Source organism: Leucopleurus acutus (assembly GCF_964270905.1).
Source record: "Leucopleurus acutus genome assembly, chromosome: 21".
NCBI classification, from domain to species: domain Eukaryota; kingdom Metazoa; phylum Chordata; class Mammalia; order Artiodactyla; family Delphinidae; genus Leucopleurus; species Leucopleurus acutus.
The window spans coordinates 559,679-583,206 of NC_139163.1; the positions used below are offsets into that span (position 1 = coordinate 559,679).

The 23,528-nt window shown below is 39.5% G+C and overlaps 1 protein-coding gene across 1 annotated transcript in view; it reads right to left on the minus strand.

The window, feature by feature from the left end:
• Nucleotides 1–1,497: 1,497 nt before the first annotated feature.
• Nucleotides 1,498–23,528, minus strand: part of LOC309977502 (teneurin-3-like) — a gene marked incomplete at its 3' end in the record, with an annotated part of 201,209 nt that continues 179,178 nt past the window's right edge. Inside the window, exons 3-4 of the mRNA XM_082863618.1 lie at nt 5,878–6,156; nt 1,498–1,907 (exon numbers count right to left, since the gene is read on the minus strand). Coding sequence (XP_082719744.1) covers nt 1,498–1,907; nt 5,878–6,156 — 689 coding nt within the window. The remainder of the gene's footprint in view (nt 1,908–5,877; nt 6,157–23,528) is intronic.

A 23,528-nucleotide genomic window follows, 5' to 3' on the forward strand; every position in this document is an offset into this window, starting at 1 on the left:
GGAACCAGGCTATCTATAGGCAAAAATCCACCTCTCTTCAAATTATTTGTGGAAAACTCAACGATTAGCCTCGTGTAGAAAAAGAGCCAGGAGAGGAATGACGTCTGTGTCATGGCTAGAAGCATCACAAGTACGTGACGTAACAGGTGCTCCAACACCACTGGCAGTTTCTCCCACACTACTCTAGAACTTAACTGGTGATAGCAGAGTTACAAATCCTTCCATTTCTTCTCTCACCTATATTCAGTTGCTCAGAGAGAAAAAAATTGCCCTGCCCACTTTTTCAGAGAACATATTTTGCCCAATGTGGTAATTTGGATCGCAAAATAAAGTTCTCTACTGTGACAGTGATGTAAACATCACTACAACAGTTTATCAAATTGGTTTAAGGGGTATATCTTTTTTTTTTTTTTTTTTGCTGTACGCGGGCCTCTCACTGCTGTGGCCTCTCCCGTTGCGGACCACAGGCTCCGGACGCGCAGGCCCAGTGGCCATGGCTCACGGGCCCAGCTGCTCTGTGGCATGTGGGATCTTCCCGGACCGGGGCACGAACCCGTGTCCCCTGCATCGGCAGGCGGACTCTCAACCACTGCGCCACCAGGGAAGCCCGGGGTATATCTTTTTTTTAAGTATAGTAGCTCAACTTCTAGATTTTATCTATCCATACAGAAAGTAGACTTTAAAACTACTATTTCAAAGGACAAGTAAATTGGTTTTTTGAAGTGTTTTAGTCTGGCAAAGCAAGTATCTATTACACTTAAAAATACTGCACATTAATGCTCTATGCTTCTTGTTAGCCAAATTAGCCCTGGAATACTCTAGTATCTGCACAGTTCGTGTGGCATTAGTGAGGTCCTACCACAGGTATATTGCTAAGACCCCGGGTGAGAAATAAAGTCTTCCAGGAGGGATTTATTTTATTGGGTGAACTCATGAGCACCAGTTAAATTGCCTTTTAATTGACCGGCTGTCTAAGTAACATGCCTTTGAGGGAAGCATCACTTTTGAAATTTCCTTTGGCCAGAAAGGGAAGGAGCACGTTTAACTCTTTGAAGTCTACAGCCGTCAGACTAATTATCAGCACCACTCAATGTACATTCATTTAATTACAGTGAATTTAAAAGTATGTGGGGTTTTAGAGAAAAATAGAAGAGTCAATAAATGGTGACAGAAATTCCAGGCTATGCAAATCAGCAGTGGGTCTCCTGGAGGAGACCACTCGCTCTCCCTTATTCGCCAAATGTACAAATACTTGACTAATGCAGACAGAGGGGGAAAATGGAAGGGGGGCAGGGGACACGTTGTGGGCCAAGACTACGTAGGTACTTGATACCGTGCACCTCACTTAATCTTCACAAACACTTAAGAAGGACATATAATTTTCCACCATTTACAAATAATAATAAGAGGACACCCTTGTTTGGAACTCACTAGACGCCAGGCACCGTTGTTCTAAGCATATTATACATCCGAGCTCATTTAATCCTCACAACAACCCTATAAGGACTGCACGTCATTTGTGTTCTTCTGCATTTTACCCTCATGGAAACGGTAGCACAGGAAGGTTAAGTCACTTGCCCAAGGCCACACAGCTGGGAGGTGGTGGAGCCAGTACAATCCCAGGTGGTCTGCCCCTGTCAACACGTTCTCAACTGTTGCCCTCAGAGGAGGCTCTCGAGGTCCCCAGTTACGACGAGGTAGAAGAGGAGAGGAGAGCCAATTCCTCTTGGTCTGTCTAGTGTCAAAGGTCATCGGTTCCCAAGGGGCAGGAGAGGTCGTGGAGACAGGCAGAAGAAGCAAGGTGAAGACCTCCACATCTCTGGGGCCAGCAGTACAACTGGCCGAGTAGCCAGGCAGAGGTGGGAAAGTTGGGACCTTGAGCTCTGGGTGGCTCAGGAGCAAATGGTCTTAGGGGTCGAATGAAAGCGTTTACAGCCTGAGCGCTGTGATTCTGAATCCAGGCACTCCTCACGATACCACACTGCTGGCTGACAAAGGGTAATAATACATGCCAGGCTGCTTCTGGGAAAAGATGCACAAATAAACATTTTTTAAAGCTTAAAGCTTGATGTTTTGAAAAAAAAAAGTTCTTTGTTCCTGACATTTACATAGATATTTGGAATTCAGATCAGATGACTTGCAAAGCCGGAGAGTGGGTGTTCAGTCAGGGGTCTTTTAACAATCCATCAGAGACAGGAAAGATGCCTCAGACAGCCAGAGCACACTGGTAACTTTCCCTTTGATTACGGCAGCCCATCACATTTATTCTGTAGTCGCTTACTAGGACGGTTGCTAATAGGTGGTCACAAACCATGGACCCTCCAGTATTTGCCCCGGAGCATGGCGGTTGACTTAGAAAGCTGTCAGTACGTGTCAAGAGAGGCCTTCTCCCACATCCTTAATTCGGAACAAGATTAACATTTGAAATTTGATATGAAACTTAATATACTGTAATAAATTGTTTTTCTCAAATTGCTTCTTAACATCAACTCCCCATGGTTGGTGAAGAGTTAGTTTTGCAAAAGAATATATTTTATCACTGGTTTAGAATCTCTGCTAACACGGAGACGTGTGACATGGTCCGAATGTTCCTTTACTCATGGGATGCTCAGGCCATCAAAATTTCATTAGCCTCACAGCAGTTCTAGCACCTTCTTAACTTGAACTGTTGGCCTCCTTATCAATAAATAAATGAAATCTAATCCCTTGCAGTGACTAAACTCTTCTTTGAAGTTATAACTAGAATATCAGTCACTCAGCTTGCATAATTGCACAAATGTTGAATAACATTTTATCTTTTTCTGAGGAAAACAGCCTTATTCACATATTTCAAATGACAAAAACAGTCAACCCAAACTCCCCTGCTAAACTGGGGGGAAAAAACAAGTCAGTGTCTGGTTTCTCAATTAGTTTCACTTTGGTGAGTTATTTTATGCACATCCTTCTTGTTTCAACTTATAGTGAAATGATAGAACATCTAAGGACACACGGCAAGCTAACATGAAAATGAATAAAATTTGACAATTTGAATAAGCGAAAGTCAAAGGTAAATATAGCTGGAAAAATCAATAATCTTTCAGCGTGAGAGCATTTAAGAATACCCGAGTTGAATTATTTTAGAAATCTTATATTATAAATATTTGACTAGACGTAGTACTAATAGTAGAAACAGGTAATGGATTTGAGGATCTTGTTTATAAAGATGTTAGGAGGCCCTGTGTATGATTACAAATTTTAGTTTTTACTGCAGCCCAGCTTAAGAAAAGAAGTTTTTTATGTCGGAAAAAAACCCTCAATACTCTTGTTTAATTCCACAATTCAAAATGATAAGGTCTGCTAAATATCAGAAAATTAGGCTTCCCTAGATCTCAACGTAATTTATTACTTTAAATGGAATTTTGCTCTGTCTGACTAATCACTGAAAATTCAGAATAAATGAATCTGCAATGCTACTATGGACACACATACGAAATCTATGAAATAGCCAGTGTTCAGTAAGAGGTCATCTCTATTTTTTTTCCTCTTTTGTTTTCTTCCCTAAGCTGACCTCACTGGGAGTTCTTAGACCATCAAAATGTTGTTTCAAAAAACAACCGCAGCCAAACCTTGGGGAAAGAGTAAACACAAGTTTAAGTCATCACTTGTCCAGCTCAACAAACATTGTTTTTGACACTTTATACTCTTAACTTGGCTGACCTGTTTACTCTCAACAAATGCTACCAAATGTTCTGAACTTCGAGGCAAGGCCCCTGACACCATCTTCCTGTGTCTCTTATTCTGCTTCAGAACACCACTTGGAGAAATGGATGAGTGTAACTTTCCTTGTCTTTGCATCATTCCAAGGACATGGAGTAGGAGATTCCCTGGGCAGCAAGTCCCTCCTCTCGTTCATAATAAGTGCAAATAGAGAGGCGGCAGTGTGAGAAAGTCATCAGGCTTGTCACCCCGCCCCCAGTCATTTGGATGTTAGATACTGTTAACTAGAGGTGGCAACGCTTCTAAGTTTTCTGAAAAGAATAAAATGGCATGTGTTTGGGAATTCACTGTGAGATGGTTTTAGCAGATATACAAGTTAAAAAATAATAAAATTAATTTATATTTTACCACTACAGACACAATAACAAGATACACTCGTTATGAGAGAGAGAGAGAGAAACAGAGATGCTACAAAGGGTGTATATAGAAAGGGCACACTGACGCAATGTGGGATGATATCTAATGGATATGGATACGGAAGGTCCATGATGCAGAAAATCAGAACTGAACGCATTGTCCTGCTGCACCCTCCTCTGCTCTTTTCTGAAACCATCATACCTTTTTTCATGTATTTTAGGAAAATCAAACGTCAAATAACGCATCTGAATATAACCACTGTGCCTACAATTGCTTGCAGAGTGTTACATAAACATACAGGGGGACAGGAAGCAAAACTGATGGCAAATCTTACATACTTAAGGTTAGAAACTTCTGAGTGCAGTGAAAATTTCTATAAACACAGGTTTTACTGAGGTGAATGGATTAGCTCAGGAAAACGCTGCAGTCAGATTCTAAGACTCATTTTGTTAGACAAAACTGCCCTTGTTGCCTGTTTTGGGTTGGGATAAGTCCAGCCTCCACCAAGAACTGACACTTCCAAAATGAATACATTGAGTGCCTAGTAGTAGTTGATTTTGACTTTGGTTTAATGCATCCAAGTATTCTCCACAAGATATTGCTTTAGTTGGTTTAGAGTAGACCTTTTTTTCCCTGGATAGCAAGAAAACAAGTACTAAGCAGTAGGAAGCAGTAGCTACCTCTTGGTTTGGTGACTGAGCTGAGACTAAAAGCTGACAATGACCTGCTTTCCTGTCACAAAGCAAAGCTGACAGCCTTGCTCAATAAGTAACGAAAAGGAAACCGTCAGTAAAACAGCACCTTTCTTTTCACACGTCATGCAGTTCTCCCATTTTAATTTTCTCTCTGCTTTTTTGATACACCGTATACACAGCATTAATAACTAGCTTAAAGTAGCAAGTATGCTGTTAACATTAAATGCTGAAAGAGAAATGTCATTTTGTTGTCCGGTGCATTGCTGCTGATGCTACAATTCTTCCCAGAAGCTGCAGTGACTAAAAATTAAGTTTTCTTTGAAATCTATTATTGCATAGAAATTAACTGTTTCTTCATTATTCTGCGTTGGTGATAGGAAAAGAGTCCCAATATATCGATTTTTCTTACAGTATGCTATTTGGATACCCTAAAATCCAGTTTTTGTGCATCGATTTAATTGCAGAGTGATCCAGTCCCCAAAGGCCACACTCCCTTCTCTTTACCAAGATTTCGATTGCTGTCATCAACAAGTAAGTTTAAAGCATGATCAAATTTGTTCTTCAGTCATTAAGCCCTGTTAATAAACTATTCCGTGTGCTCAGTCAACCATTCTAAGATTCTGGAACTTCTTAGAGATATTTTCAAGAGGACAAAGACATCTCTGATTACAAGCTGGCTGTGGGGTAAACTTTACCACCACTTGCTTTGCTACTCCATCGAGGATAACAGGTGACACGGTCCAAGATAAGTCAAAGCCAATCTTTGTGGGTTTTTTTTTTCTTATCACGATTAAACTGTTTTTCAAAAGTATAGCTAACACAACAGAGAAAGCCTGCATAATTTTACAATCTGATGTCGTCGAATATTGATTTTTTCCCAGGGAAAAAAAATGCAATAACGAAGGACATTTCTTGAGCGCTACTAGTAGCGTTGCAATACAAAGAAAGGAAGAAGAAAGCAAGAGAAGGAGAGATGGGAGGAAGGAAGCAAGCCACGCCTCCAGAGTCAACGGAAACAGACAGAAGCACTGAACGCCAACATTACGAAGCCAAAGAAAAAAGAACTTACCGTTTTCACTGTCCGACTTGTTTTCGTGCTCTGTATCTGTCAGGGTGAGGGCTGAGTTGGACCGGCTTGACAGACAGGAGCTGCGGCCTGACTTGACCCCCCTGCCCCACAGTCTCATGGCATGCTCTGGGGACATCACTGCTTCATTCTCAGTGTCAGCGTCTGACCCTGCACTGATAGAGTAACCTCTGTGAGGGAGCCCCATTTCCGCACAAAACGTCAGTCCTCTTCGGGCTTCCGGTTCACAAACGCCTAACTGCCTTAGGGTGAAATTCTGTCCTAATTAGGGGGAGAAAAGATGACAGCTAGTGAGTATATGTCTCGTTTCAGTTTTTTATAAACAAAATCTCCCTAAAATAAACACTTAAGCATCCAGTCTTGTCACCTCTCAGCACCAGGTGTTTGCATTAGCTCCACATGACCTGTGGTCGCGTGGGTCCAGGTGGGGTGCAGGGAGCTCCCTCTCTGACTTGCCACCCACCACGGCTCAGAGCTCCTTTGTCAACTATTTCAGCCCATAAACACCTCCAGAGAGCCCGGCAGGTAAAGCGGCCCAGACCAGGAAAACCCAACCCAGAGAAAGGCTTAGTTATCCTTGATAGAACTGTGTTTAGCAGACTTGTGAAGCCATAGAAATGGTCAGAATTATTTCCTGGGTCCTGGCTCTCATCCCAAACAGTAGGATTTTCCCGCCCAGGTGTCACTCCTTTGGAAGAGAAAAGACTGCCCTCCAGAATAAGTTACCCAATAATCAGAAAAAATTAGAAACCGGAGCCTGGGCAGTCTTTATTATATTTTCCCACCTAAAACTTAACAACCAATATAAACATGCATCATGTGTGTACAAACATACACTAACTTTTGGAGTGTAATGTCATGAAAATGTGCAGACACCTGACTTCCCAGATTTTTTGCTTTAATAAACACCTGGAAACATCTGTATTGATCAGAGTAAACCAATTTGTGCAAATAAAGTGCACTCTAAAAAATAAAGCGGGAGTATTATGTATTTAAAAATTAATGATAAAATCAAGTTCCCTGCAAAATAAATGGTTGTGAACCCTGAAGGCTTTTACTAATAAATTGAGCATAATAAAACTCATGACACTGCAATAACTTACAGCAAAAGTGTTTAAATTAGGTGACACTTTAAAATGACTGCCGTTATTAATGGCTTTTCCAATCCTGTATTTATTCTTGAAAATTTCACCTATGTTTTATGATACTAGGGGTGAGAAGAGAGACAAAAATGTTTGCTTAGAGGATGCATACACATGGGCCTTCCATTTCCTGTCTCATTGGCATGGTAGAGTCTAAGATTTAGGTACCAACTAGAATCAAAATACAGGAAAAGAGTAGTAGTATACCAAGGCTGATTCAAATGCTACCATATAATACCAACTTTTAAGAATATTAAGCATTTATATTACTCAGAGTTTTCATTTTTGTACTTCCCTCTCTTATATCCACAAACATTTTAAAGTTAATTGGCTAGTATGAGAAATAACATACATTACATTTTTTAAAAGAGGGTGTTATAAATTATTTGTAATAATAACATCCTGAATCTTCTAGGAAATGAATCAGACATAATGCACAAGACAGTAAACATTTGGCTGTACAAACATCAGCACCCTCAAGGATTCAGCCCACTTTAACCCGTGTGGTTAACTGCTTTATTGCTGTGGTCAGATCACAAGTCGGAATCTGCTTTATCTCGGTCAGACTTCCAAATGGATTCTGACAATGACACTCATAAATAATGAAAATCTGTTGCTACAAATTAGCTACAAATCATCTCAGAGAGATGTGAATAAGTATCTGAACCAAAAAGTATGTCAGAAACAAAGGAAGTAGTTGGGACTTCCCTGGTGGCGCAGTGGTTAAGAATCCGCCTGCCAATGCAGGGGACACAGGTTTGAGCCCTGGTCTGCGAAGATCCCACGTGCCGCAGAGCAGCTGGGCCCGTGTGCCACAATTACTGAGCCTGTGCTCTAGAGCCCGCAAGCCACAACTACTGAGCCCGTGTGCCACAACTACTGAGGCCCGCGCACCTAGAGCCTGTGCTCCGCAACAAGAGAAGCCACCGCAATGAGAAGCCCGTGCACTGCAACGGAGAGTAGCCCCCACTCGCCGCAACTAGAGAAAGCCTGTGCGCAGCAGCAAAGACCCAACACAGCCAAAAATAAACAAAAACAAATAAATAATTTTAAAAAAGGGTCTTCTCATTCCAAGTGCAAATATTCAACCTAGATTTTCTATAAAAGAAATAAAAAATAAAGGAAGTAGCAAAAATAAAGAAGAGGGAATAAAAACTCATTGAACAGTGAGAAAGTGGGCAAGCTTAATGAGCTAAGACGTAGTAGTGGCAATATTTTTAAAAGAAATAGTGTGGACTGTACTTATGAAAGTAAATCCAAAAATGGTCAATGTAATGGACAGTTAATGGAATGTAATGGCCAGTTAATGTGAAAGAGCTTATCCATTACTATTTATATGTCATATGTAAAATGGGGAGGGGGGGAAAGGGTGTAAAACAGTTAAACATCACCATCAAACATGTTGATTTTTCCAAAACAATTTTTAAAGGGTGAAAATGAATGATAAGATCCTGTGCGTCTTTCCTCTATTTGGGGAGGTTCCCACATTGGAGCATAAAAATAAGAGACAAGTTAAAAGACAGTAAGAACTCGCTTTCTAATCTCTGAAATGTAACTTGAAACATTTTCCATGTTACTGACTTTTCCCACTGTTGCCATCTTGATGCAAAAGTCTATGGGGTGAAGGAAAGCAGAAAATGTTATCTGGGTATGTAAACACGGTTCACTGTGCAAATGAATATCCAAGACATGTCCCTATGAATTGGTATGTGTATCCCAAACTCCTTAAACATCTGACCCTCCACCCAGAGATAAACCCATGCACATATGGTCACCTTATCTTTGATAAAGGAGGCAAGAATATACAATGGAGAAAAGACAGCCTCTTCAATGAATGGTGTTGGGAAAAGTGGACAGCTAGATGTAAAAGAATGAAGTTAGAACACTCCCTAACACCATACACAAAAATAAACTCAAAATGGATTAAAGACCTAAATGTAAGGCCAGACACTATCAAACTCTTAGAGGAAAACATAGGCAGAACACTCTATGACATAAATCACACCTAGATCCTTTCTGACCCACCTCCTAGAGAAATGGAAATAAAAACAAAAATAAACAAGTGGGACCTAATGAAACTTAAAAGCTCTTGCCCAACAAAGGAAACCATAAACAAGATGAAAAGACAACCCTCAGAATGGGAGAAAATATTTGCAAATGAAGCAACTGACAAAGGATTAATCTCTAAAATATACAAGCAGCTCATGCAGTTCAATATCAAAAAAACAAATGACCCAATCCAAAAATGGGCAGAAGACCTAAATAGACATTTCTCCAAAGAAGACATACAGATGGCCAACAAACACATGAAAGGATGCTCAACATCACTAATCATTAGAGAAATGCAAATCAAAACTACAGTGAGATATCATCTCACACCGGTCAGAATGGCCATCATGAAAAAATCTGCAAACAATAAATGCTGGAGAGGGTGTGGAGAAAAGGGAACCCTCTTGCACTGTTGGTGGGAATGTAAATTGATACAGCCACTATGGAGAACAGTATGAGGTTCCTTAAAAAAGTAAAAGTAAAACTACCATATGACCCAGCAATCCCACTACTGGGCATATACCCTGAGAAAACCATCATTCAAAAAGAGTCATGTACCATAGTGTTCATTGTAGCTCTGTTTACAATAGCCAGGACATGGAAGCAACCTAAGTGTCCATTGACAGATGAATGGATAAAGAAGATGTGGCACACATATACAATGGAATATTACTTGGCCATAAAAAGAAACGAAATTGAGTTATTTGTAGTGAGGTGGATGGACCTAGAATCTGTCATACAGAGTGAAGTAAGTCAGAAAGAGAAAAACAAATACCGTATGTTAACACATATATATGGAATCTAAAAGAAAAAAAAGGTTCTGACGAACCTAGGGGCAGGACAGGAATAAAGACGCAGACGTTGAGAATGGACTTAAGGACATGGGGAGGGGGAAGGGGAATCTGGGACGAAGTGAGAGAGTAGTATGGACATATATACACTACGAAATGTAAAATAGATAGATAGTGGGAAGCAGCCACGTAGCATGGGGAGATCAGCTCAGTGCTGTGTGACCGCCTGGAGGGGTGGGATAAGGAGAGTGGGAGGGAGACGCTAGAGGGAGGTGATATGGGGATGTATGTATACATATAGCTGATTCACTTTTTTATAAAGCAGAAACTAACACACCATTGTAAAGCAATTAAACTCCAATAAAGATGTTAAAAACAAACAAACATCTGACCCTCTGAAATCAGTGTCTTGCGATGATTCAAACTCTTAAGGTCTGTTTCTGAAATGCAAGCTAGAAAGCAAGCTGTGATTTCCTTACTAAATTAAAATTTGCTTTTGCTCTCTTGGGAAAGAACACTAAACTTGATTTCCAATGGACCTAATCTAAAGCCACTTACTGGCTTCATTCAACTCACTTCACCACTGTTTTCTCACTTTTCAGGGCTGTGATGACTTGCTTTAAGAGATGCTTTATGCTTTGACAAAGTGTAAAGGAAAGCATCGACAAAACAAAAACACAGCCTACTGAATGGGAGAAGGTATTTGCAAATGATAAGACAGATAAGGGATTAATTTCCAACACACATAGACAGCTCACAGAACATCAAAAAACAACCAACCTGATTTAAAAATGGGCAGAAGAATTGAATAGTCATTTTTCCAAAGAGGAAATACAGACGGCCAAAGATGCTCAACCTCTCTAATCATCAGGGCAACGCAAATCAAAACCACAGTGAGATACCGCCTCACCTGTCAGAATGGCCATCATCGAAAAGAAAACAAATAAATGTTAGCGAGGCTGTGGGGACAAGGGAACCCGCCTACACTGCTGGTGGGAATGTAAACTGATGCAGCCACTGTGGAGAACTGCGTGGGGATTTCTCACAAAACTACAAATAGAACTACCATATGACCCAGCAATACCACTCCTGGGTATATATCCAGAACATAAACAAAAGCGCTAATTCAAAAAGATACACGCATCTCAATGTTCATAGCAACGTTATTTACAATTGCCAAAGTATGAAGCAACCTAAGTGTCCATCAGCAGATAAATGGATAAAGAAGCCGTGTGTGTGTGTATATATAGAGATATAGATAGATATTCCATTATATATATAATACTGAGTACGTATACATATATACACACACACATATACATATATGGCTGAGTAGTATCCATTATATATATAATACTGAGTATATATATATATACACACACACATACATATATATGGCTGAGTAGTATTTCATTATATATATAATAATAAGTATATATATACACACACACACACACACACACACATATATGGCTGAGTAGTATTCCATTATATATATAATACTGAGTACATATACATACACACACACACACACACACACACACATATATATATATATATATGGCTGAGTAGTATCCATTATATATATAATACTGAGTACATATACATATACACACACACACACACACACACATATATATATATATATATATATGGCTGAGTAGTATCCATTATATATATAATACTGAGTACATATACATATACACACACACACACACACATATATATATATATATATATATATGGCTGAGTAGTATCCATTATATATATAATACTGAGTACATATACATACACACACACACACACACACACACACACACATATATATATATATATGGCTGAGTAGTATCCATTATATATATAATACTGAGTGTACATATATATATATATATACTCAGCCACAAAAAGAATAAAATGTTGCCATTTGCAGCAACATGGATGGACTTGGAGGGCATTATGCTAAGTGAAATAAATCAAACAGAGAAAGACAAATACTGTATGATATCACTTATATGTAGGAGCTGAAAAATACAACAAACTGATGAATAAAACAAACAAGAAGCAGACTCACAGATACAGAGACCAAACTAGCAGCTGCCCATGGGGGGGGGGGGAGGGCAATATAGGGGGAGGGGAGAAAAAGGGTTATTATGGAATTATATGAAATCGTATGTATGAATCTTCTGAAAATTGTAAAGCACTATAGAATTTAAAGAATCTTTCATTCAGTTTAAAATTTTTTTTAATTAAAAAAAGAGATGCTTTATGTAAATGAAGCCAGCATAAAGGGAAGCAAAATGAAAAATGACAAAAAATAAACACCTGGGCAAATGTAATAATCATAGAGAAATGTATAATTTGAGGGGGGGAACAAGGTTGTTTTCAAATAATTTTAGAATAGTCACATCACCACCAAAGTTGACTTTTCCTTCATTCAAAACTATCTCTCCCCAGTGCTTCAAATTCCACTGTTGCTGATTCCCCCCTTAGGTTAAGGATTCTTGCTTGTAGGATCCCTCGTTTTAATGCAGACACCCCTGGGGAGATCTAGCTATTAAATTTGAATGAATTAGTCTATTAGATTATTTTCTACAATTCAGCAACGTTTAGCAAGATGGGCTATACTTATGGAAAGCTCAGGCAGTTTGGACAAACAGAAGGAAGATGGTGAAAAGAAGGGTTCCTGATTGGGAGAAGAAGCAGTTGGCTCTGGTACCATGGAGCTGGGAATTTGGGGTTGGGATGCGGTTCTTGGCGCTGGATTTTAGGTCAATGTGGAGCAATGGGAAGAGACTGGCAGAAGAAGGCAGCAAAGATGCTCTGGAACCAACTAAAGACATGACCGTCTTGTTTAAACTCATCTTTGGCTGCAAGTAACGTGAAGGAGATGAGGATACATTTATTCTTATTTTCCATGGTTTCTTCAGATTGTGTTCTTTGCAATGCTTCTAACACTATTACCTTAATTTCTTTCTTCACCTTGTAGAGTCTTTATATTAATTCTGTTGGCCGAGACTGGTGAAATCAGTATCTACCTCCTGCACACTGAATTTTGATAACCTTGATCAGCAAGGCCAGCCACAGAGTTTCCCATTACAATTTGAAACAGTCCCAACATAATAAATTGCAGGAGGAACAAAGTGTACCTGAGGATGAAATTTCTCGTGATTAAAAGGCAAGGTTAGCTTGGACTAGATTAGGCATTTCTGTTTCATGACACTCATAAATTTGAAAAACCTATAAAAGAAAGACTGAATAAACAGCCCAGGCACGTGGCATCATTGAAAAAAGGTTCACATTTTGAAAAATGAGGGAGGGTATGTGACAAAATGGAAAGGACCACTTTCCACCAGCACTGAGCATAGCTACCTCTTTAATAAAAGAAGGGGGTTGGAAAAACAATGGCCTTTGTCTTGCATAGTGTCTATAACCTAGTCCGAACAAGAAGGGATTTTTCAAAGCTGCAGTGCAGAATGATGTTCACCGTTAGGCAAGACATCTGCTATGTCTGGGTGAGTTGAAAAGGAAAAGCCTCTACGTGAGGGACTAGCCTCGGAGTGACACAGGGTGACTGCAGAACCCAGAGGAGGGTGGTCCCACATGAGAACTCGTGGTATTCTCTCCCCTCTTATGTCTAGATTCTCTAATGCTTAGATTGTGCCCTTTCTCTCTCTCTATTTCACTTGTTTCTTCTCTTTTCCAAAACTAGTTTATTGAGATATTAACTCACAAACCATACAGTGAACCTACTTAAAGTGTACAAGTCAACGGTTTTTAGCACACACATGGTGGTGTGCAACTATCACCACAATCAATTTTAGAACATTTTCATCACCCTTGTGCCAATTATCAGTCACCTCCCATTTCCCCTCTTACCCCACCGCTCCCTCTAGCCCTAGGCAAGCACTAAGCTGCTTTCTCTCACTATACATTTGTCTACTCTGGACATTTCAAAGAAAAGGGGTCCTACAATATGTAGACTTTTGCGACTGGCTTTTTTCACTTAACATAGTGTTTTCAAGATTCATCCGCATTGTAGCGTGTGCCAGCAGTCATTTCTTTTTATGGCCAAATAATATTCCATTGTATAGACACATCATCTTTTATTTATCTGTGTATCAGTTAATGGACATTTGAGTTGTTTCCACTTTTTGGCTATTATGAAAATGCTGCTATGGAACACCATATGTTTTTATTTCTCTTGTGTATATACCTATGAGAGGCATTGCTGGGTCACATTGTATCAGCTCTATGTTTAACCTTTTGAGGAGCCGCCAGACTGTTTTCCACAGTGGCTGCACCGCTTTCCTTTCTGACCACAAGTGTATGAGAGTTCCAGTTTCTGCACATCCTCACAACGCTTATTATCTGTTGGCTCTCTTTTATGTCACACTGCCAGTGTGTATATACCATATTGTAAACTTGCAGTGAGGAGTTGGACTGTAAGTCATTGGCACAGGAACTGGTACTGAAACCGCGAACTGTTCTCTTAAAAAGCAACGGATTCTGCGGGTCTGCTACACAATTTCATTATTTCTTTATCAGTTTTTTCTTTGCCTTCTATTATGCTGCCTTAGTCTTTGGAAATATTTTGTCTGTTAAAGTATTCTTTAGCGCTGAAAGTCTACCCCTTAGACTGTATCCGAGAGAAATAAAATCACCTGGACTTAAACAGACATGTACAAATAATGTTTATTACGGCATGGTTGTAAAAATTGAAATAAGTGGAATGTTTACCAGAAAGGGAACTGTTAAATACGTGATATATTCCCTGCATGGAAGGCTATGTGGCTATAGCAGAAAGAGTGGGTTTGGACCTATGTTTTCTGTGCTGGAGGGAAGCCTATTATATATATTTTAAGTAAAAAAAATACAAGTTGCAAAGTAGTGTGTAGAGTATGATCCCTAAACTAAAGGGATCTAAACTAAGAAAGAGACCCAACAGATTATATAATGCCTATGGTTTTGAGCATGAATAAAGGGGAGGGGCCATTAACTGTCAAGATGGACCACCCAGAAGGAGACGTAAGTGAAGGAAATCAGTAATTTTCTCTTCTATAGTTTTGAATTTTTACTTTGCGTGATAATTTCCATTAATGTAAAAGCATACGAAAGAAAGATGAAAGTCCGCCTTCTCTTAAGAGAACCAATGTATTTTCTCGATTTGCTGTTCAATGGCTCCCATTCAATAATTAGAGATTTAGTTCACTACCTTCCCTTGGAGAAGCTGGGTTTTAAATCTCCTTCCTCATTTATTGTAAAGAAATGAAGTTGTGTAAGAAATACAGGAGCAACGTTTTTCTTTTCATTCTTCCCTTTCCCTTCATCATATATGGACTTTTTTAAAGGCGAATAAGCATCTATTTCTTCTATAGTAACAAGCCCGATAACTGAGCGTAGGAAATGGAGAGAAGGATCAATACAAGTGTAATACACAGAAGTAAAATAATCTGTAACTGCCTTTAAGCCTTTTCCTTGGCCGTTGCCAGCTTGGATGGAATTATATACTTTCTGACGTGGAGGCATCCTCCTGCAAGGGCGGAGCGCAGCCCCGAACTACAAACTGGACAAACATTTCTCATTTGGTACTGGTGGATTCAGCGTCACCACCATCTTACCCGGAGTTCCCTTTTTTGCTGTGTTTGTAAAATGATAAGAAGATCACAGAGTAAAACAAGCGTGTGGAATTTTTTCCCCTTTGAGTCCCAATGCATATTTTCTGGGATACTCCAAACTTCCTTACGTTAAATTTGTCACTCTTTGAACAGAATACCCACCCTTGAACATGCTGTAGAAGCTCCAGTGAGGGTATAAATCTTGACTTACAGGATCCTACACAAAACTACATTTTAAAAATTAACTTAAAATCCCACTAAATACCTTAACTTTCCCTACCCCATTTTACTCTCTCTATAAAACGTAAATATCGTCAACAGTATTCAACAGCCTTCTCGACGTTCCTATTCATAAGATATTAATATCTAATATTTCTAGAGGACAAAGGAAATGACCACTGTACACCATATTTACAATCCAATTTATCACTCAAAATACGGGTCTAACGGAAGCCATTGCAGGTTACACCCCTCAGCATTCATCCTGAACTCGGCTGTGAACTCTATGTACCTGTCACTGGAAGCGTGTGGTTGAGACTGGACGGTGAACTTGATGAGAAGCCTGAGAAGGGAAAACCTCAAGTGCATTTGCAAGCAGGGAAAGCAGGGTTAGATGAACAGCCCCGGAGGGTATGCCTTTCCGTCAAGATAAGATTTGCGAAGCCCCCGGGGGGGGGGGGGGGGACAAACATGGATACTGAAGAGGAGGTTTGGTGGCTCAAACAAGAAAATGAGGTTGTGAGTCTGCTGACTTCTAAAGAAAAGGCATCTTCTTAAGCATGTACCACGAAGGGTTTAGATACCCACCACAGAATAGCGCAATTCTGACATTAGCAACCATTTGTACCCATTTGTAAGGAGAGTAATCACTTTAAATTTGGTTTTCCTCAAAAGCGTTCTGAAAATGAATTTGCTTTTTATTTTTTACCCAGTCATTGTTTCTTTAGAACAACCCGGGACCCAGCGATGGATGCTAATACGCCTACAACCCTCCAACGTATCTGCTGCTATCTGATAATCAAACTGCAGTAGGTATTGGTATAAATATGCGTGTGGTTTGGCGCGAAGCAGCAGGTGTTTAATAATTGTGACTGAAGCGGCACCACAGTGATTCACAATGTGGATACAAAGTTGGCAGTGTGGCAAGGAACCAGATACAAGTTTAGCAGCAAGAGGGTGCTCAGGACATCAGACCAATAAAGGCCGAGGCAGGGGGCAAGGATTACCCCGACTGTGTCCAGAGGAGAGCTATAAGCTACATCTATCTACTCACACCTTCTGGCAGGTAATCTACAGAGCAGGTTGGCTGCCAAGTCTGAAAGAGGCACTTACCTACTTAACAGCCCAAATTAGTTAACAATCAGTTAGGAAGGGGAGCTAAAAGAGGGAACTAGGAGGAAAACATTCACATGAAACGATGATGAACTGCAGCTCTTTAACTGGTGTCTTTAAGTACAGAAATTTAAAGCTGAGTAAACATGGCCATCTAAATCCTTTAATCCCACCGCTGACATTCGTAGTGACTGAGAAGGATTAATCATTTTGATCTCTAAATGAATCATTTTAAAGAGTTCATATTTAAAAGGAATAAACTTTGGAGTTGCAGTAATTAGCCTAGGGGATCTGATGTCTGTTTCAGGTTTTTGTCTTTCTTTATGAAACCCTGTTCTCCCGAAGAAAAGGTTTTCTTAGCACCAGGAAGTATTTCAGAAAACATGAAAAAGGGTTTCAGATTCCTTTCGTTTTTGTAAGATGACAGAGGGTAGAACTGGAAATTCACAGCAGCATTAAGTGCTGAACGGTAAGACCACATGGTCGTATTTCTTTTGAAGTCTAGGATCAGTTCCCATTATTCACTATAATGGCATCCAAGACTAAATGAAATCTCAGTCTTTAAAATTAAAAGCATTTTGCTCTTGGGTCCCAAATTTTCCTCTTTCACAGTTTCCAACATGCCTGAATGTTTAATCTATTTTCAAAATGCAAAAAATACAAAGGAACAAAATAAAAATAAGAGTAAGAAAAAAATGGATATATTCCATTTCACTTCCAAAACAGGATAAAATGGTACAGAGAGACACACAATTAGTATCTTAATCAACAGAGCTATGAATATTATTTTTACATCCGCCAAATGCTATTGGTGATATTCTAAAATTATACGTACATCTTGCATGATTTACATCTCAGAAATATGAATTTAATTATTTTGACCTATCTGGAAACACACAATATGCGGAAAGATTTAAACATTATTTATCGTTTCAGGGAATTCCAACATTAAAACTGCCAAAACATGTAACCTATATCCAAGAGTTAAAAATGGACCTTTTTTTCTATTTGGAAATGGATGAAAATATTTGAAAGGCATGGTCCCAGCTACGTGCCACAAGTCGGCCTCCGCTCCCTCGGCACTGTCCTGGAAAGGTTGGGCTGCCATTATCTTAGTGGGCAGAATGTCTTTATCCAGCAAAACACTGTAGTGCATTGGCAGCAGAGGTGGTCTCTAAAAGGACTGTGCTTGCGGTTCAGTGGAGACAATGTGACTGTCCCAGGACCAAGTGAAATGTCATCTTGGCTGAAGCTGGATGCAAAGAGAAAGCGAACCCCAGACCTCCCACGTCCAGCTACACTTGTCTGAGCATGCCTAGCTTGGGGGTTTGTTTCTAAAGTTATTACTGCTTAGGTAAATTCTATATGCAGTGAAGCACACAAATCTTAAGTGGACACTTCAGTGAGTTCTAAGGTATGTTTCCACCACGAAGCCCAGCTAAACACAGCACATCTCCTTCACGCCCGCAAAGTTCCCGTATCCCCTGAAGTCAATCCCCGTCACCATAGGCAACTACTGTTCTGACTTCTTTTTTTTTTTTTTTTTTTTGCTGCGGTGCGCGGGCCTCTCACTGTCGTGGCCTCTCCCGTTGCGGAGCACAGGCTCCGGACGCGCAGGCCCAGCGGCCACGGCTCGCGGGCCCAGCCGCTCCGCGGCATGTGGGATCTTCCCGGACCGAGGCAAGAACCCGTGTCCCCTGCATCGGCAGGCGGACTCTCAGCCGCTGCGCCACCAGGGAAGCCCCTGACTTCTTTTATTACAGATAGGTTTTGTCTGTTCTTGACCTGAATATAAACAGTCACACAGTATCGACTATGGAGGCTTTCACTTAATGGAATGCTTTTGAGGTTCTTCCACATTGTTGCTTTATCAGTAATTCATCTTTGCTATTATCGGGCTGTGTTCTATTGCATGAATGGAACTACAATTTGTTACATCCATTCACTTGGTGATTCCTGTTTGGGTTGATTATGGAGAAAGCTGCCATGAAGATAAAGCTTCATTTGTCTTATATGTAAATACTTAGGATATGCATTGCTCGGTCAAAAGGAAGATGTTATTTTTAACTTTACATAAGAAGTTGCCGAACAGTTTCCGAAAATCTTGCCATTCTACATTTCGCACTCCCATCAGCAATGTATGAGAGTTCAGTTGTTCCACATCCTTACAGATATTTGGTGCTGCGGAATTTTTTACTTTAGCCATTCCAGTGGGTGAGTGGTAATATGTCGTCGTAGTTTTAATTTTCAGTTCCCTGATGGCTAATGATGTTGAGCACTGTTTCAGGTACTCATCAGACATTTGTGTATTTTCCGTGTAGTTTTGAAGAATTTTGTCCATTTTTAAATTGCATTGTTAATCTTTTTATTATTGAGTTATAGGAGCTCTTTATATAGTCTGGATATAAGTCCTTTGTCATATATATGACATATACGTATATATGTGTATATATGCATGCATATGACAAATATATATACTGTCATATATATGTGTATGTGTGTATGTATACATATATATATATATATATACACACAATTTTCTCTTACACTGTGGCTTGCTGTTTCATTTTCTTAAAGGTATTTTCTGATAAGTAGAAGTTTTAATGTTGATGAAGTCCAATTTATCAACTTTCTTTTTCTTTTATGTTTTGTCCTTTTTATGACCTAAGCTATCTATGCTTACTTCAAGGTTGCAAGCATATTCAAGAACATGGTTAACTTTTTCTGTGGTTTTCTTAAAAGGGCTTGGTTTTTTCTTGTAAATTAGGAAGGCGAAGGAGTAGGAAAATAATAGGATCAGACTCTGTTTATTTCTGGCTCTGGAACTCACCAGCTGTTGACTGAGTGGGCATTTTCACAAGTCTGGGTCTCAGTTTTCCTCATCTATAGAATGGACTTAGAGGATCTCAGATATCTCCCAACCGTAAGTTTATGCAGAGGCATAAAGAAGGTAGCACAATGGACCATGAAACAAGGCTGAGAACAATAGTATCATGAGTCCAAGCAGGAGGAAAAGGAAGAGAATAGACCTTGGTAAAAGTACGGGTCACAAGGGTTAAAATGTCCTTTAGTACCAGGAACTTTGGGTTTATATTTCATCCCTAAACTAAATCAGAAACCCTGTGCCGTGCTCCTACTGTGCCTGGAATTCATCCTGAACTGAAAACCAACCCTCAGGACAGTGTGAACATTAACAACGGTATCTGCCTGTCTGGAAAGGTGCTTCTCCTCCCCACTCCTATGGTTCCAAGACAGGGATTATTTTTGCCTTTGACCTTTGCTGATTTAGAGCGGCAGGTTTTCCCTCACAGCCCCACTCTCCAAATACAACCTCTGTGAATATTTTACTGTTTTTTCTTTCCTTTCTCTTTCTTTCTTTTTTTGTAATTCTGCAAATGGATTTTGTTGTGTTTATTTCAATACTTTTAAGAGTTTTTGAGTCAAGTTTTGTGTGATGCAATTCACAAGTTGGTCTTTTTTTTTTTTGGCTTCTTCCTAATCCCAAACTTCACAGTTGTACAGCAAGTCCTTGCTGTAGGAATCAAGGTATTGCGTTTAGATGTTGATAATGGATCACTATATATTTTTCAATGGAAACAACATGGAGGAAGGCCCGATGGAACACGCAGGTGTATTAGGTCACCTGGATGGAAGAACATTCTAGGGTGTGACTCCAATGTACAAGGCTGTCTGTCTGAAAAGAATGTGTGCAGAATTCCAAACAGGAACACCTGTCACTATGGTTGCTTCTCCCATTCATTTCCTGCTTACCAAGCTGGGAGGAACTTCCTCAGCAAATCACTGGTGGTCACCTGGTTCACAGATGCTCTATGAGGGATGCCAGGACACGAGCTGTGCAGGGGGGATGCAGGGGCCCGGATGAGCTACTGCTTTTCTCAGACTAATAGGAAAACTCATGACCTTTTCATGTGTTCACTGACCACTTGAATTTGCTCTTCTCTGAATTGAAGCTATTTCCCACTGGGTTGTCTTTCTGTTTGCAATTTGTAAAAGTCACTCTTACTTTATTTTATATGTGTGTGTGTGTGTGTATCTTTTTTCTGTATCTGTGTGTATCTTTTTTACATGGATTATAAACATATTTGTGTATCTGTATCTGTGTGTATCTTTTTTACATGGATTATAAACATATTTCCCAACAAAATAATTTTGTCCATGGTATGCTTATTTATATTTTATATAAAAGATTTTAAGTAAAAAATAATCATATAAGGCTTCTCTTCTGGATTTTTTATTTCAGCTAGAATGGTCTCCTCTATTCTCGGGATGTACACAGTCCCTGGGGCAGGCCGTGTAGATTCGCAACCAGCTTTTCCTTGCCGTCCTCTGTTATAAAAGCTGGAAAGCAAAAATAGTAAATGTTCCCTCTTCTCATGCAGCTAAGCGTAGCCAAGGATAACAGTTGTGAAAAATAGAGATGCAAGAAGACGTCTCTGGGGAGTGAAAGGAAATAGTCCAATGGAGAGAAACCCTTCTCCCTTTTGCTTTGGTTCTATTTCAACAGGAATATGAAAATGCAGCAAACATCTGGGGATCCGTAGGGCAAAGGTCACATGCTACAGATGACTGAGCCAAGAAAGACAGACGGTACCTGGGGCCCTGATGGCATCTTTGAACCCTGGACGGTCTGCCTCTGGACTTCTTGTTTTGTAAGAAAATAATTCTGTTAGGTGTTTAAACCACTGTTTGGGGAACTTTCTGCTACTCACGGGTCAAGTCATTGCTACTTTATTCAGTCTCTCAAATCAACTTCTAGAGTTCTTATTGCTTTATTTTTTACATTTGTCTTTAATCCATCTTAATTTATTTTTGAATATGCTGAAAGATATGGGTCCAATTTTATATTCTTCCAGATGGATATCCAGTTGTGCCAGCACCATTTATCAAATCCCAGTGAATAGAAAAAACATTTTTTGTTTTATGCTAAATTTCCCTGTATGCTAGGATCTATTTCTGAAATTTTAGCCAACTCCACTGATCAACTTGTCTTTATTTACGCCAATATCTTATAGACGTGATTACATGGCTTTATACTATTTTAAACAATATATGGTAAGGCCCTTTTATCCTCACTTTTGAATATATTTTTGACATTTATTCTTCCAGATTAATTTTCAGATCACTTTCTCCAATTAAACATAAGCCTTGACTCCTATGCATTTATTTTCATAGAACTGGTATTTTTATATCTGTCTTCCCATCCGAAAACATTGACTGTCTTTCCATTTATTCAGATCTGTTGTCTGTCTCACAATACTATTTACAGATCTCTTCGTATTAGGTCCTATACCACTCTTGTTAACATTTATTCCAGAGAACTTTATAGTGTTTGTTGCCATTGTGGTAGGATATTTTTTTTCTGACCGCCAAGTTTAGCCAATTATTGTTTAATAAGTACTTAATGGTATACAACGTGCATCAGGTATTATTCTAAGCAGTTTATATATATCAACTCATTTCATTCTCAGCAAACTGTAGACTGAAGCTGAAGCACAATGTACACGGAAGGAAACTGAAGCACAGAGAAATTAAGTGATTGTTCAAGCGAGTTACTCGGCCAAAATGAGGTGACTTCCCGCTTGGTTAATGAATGGCAGATGTGGGTCTCAAACACATATCTTCATCCAGAAAATATACTCTTAGCTATTATGCTAAATATACTACCAGTGATGTCCATAGATTCATCTTGCATTTACCCAAGCACCAATTTGCTTCAAACTTGAAAAAAATTTTTCTAGTGGTTTTTATTTCACATGGTTTTTTGTATGTACAAAATCAATCATGTGTTTAGCAAAAGTGCTAATTTTAACGTTTTCCAAAATATATATCAATTGTTTCATTTTCTTCTCTTACTACAATTGCTAAAATGTCTAAACAATTTTGCATAGTAATTGTGAGGGTAGGTGAGCCTTTTTTGTGCTACTGATTTTAACTGAAATGGTCCTAGAATCTTACCCTTGAGAATGCCTTTTTTTGTTTTTGCTGTACGCGGGCCTCTCACTGTTGTGGCCTCTCCCGTTGCGGAGCACAGGCTCCGGACGCGCAGGCTCAGCGGCCATGGCTCACGGGCCCAGCCGCTCCGCGGCATGTGGGATCCTCCCGGACCGGGGCACGAACCCGTGTCCCCTGCATCGGCAGGCGGACTCTCAACCACTGCGCCACCAGGGAAGCCCTAATTTTTTTGATTGATCATCTTACACGACTAACATATTTGTTTTTTTCCTTCTTGTTTACTTAGTGAGTTTTATTTTAATCAGGAATGGGTTTAAAATTTTATCCCAAACCTTTTCATCATCTAGTGATAAGATCATGCTTTTCTACACTGATTTATTAATCTAATTACGTTAATAGATTTCCCAACATTGAAAAATCCTTGCATCATCAGCCAGGATTAGTAACCACTTGGTTATTAATCTGGTCCAGACTGTTACCCTTTTTATGCATTGCTAGACTCTTATATACAAATGGTTATTTAGAATGTTTATTACATACATATTGAGAAGAAATTTGGGTCTAGACAGTTTCTTTTTTGTACTATGTTAATCAAGTTTTGTTGTTAAGGTTATGTCAACCTCACAATATGAATTTTAGTGCTTTCCATCTTTTTCTTTTCTTTTTTATTTTTTTGGTGTTGAATAGCTTTTTGAACTATGGACTTAGCTGTACTTTGAAGGTTATGTAAG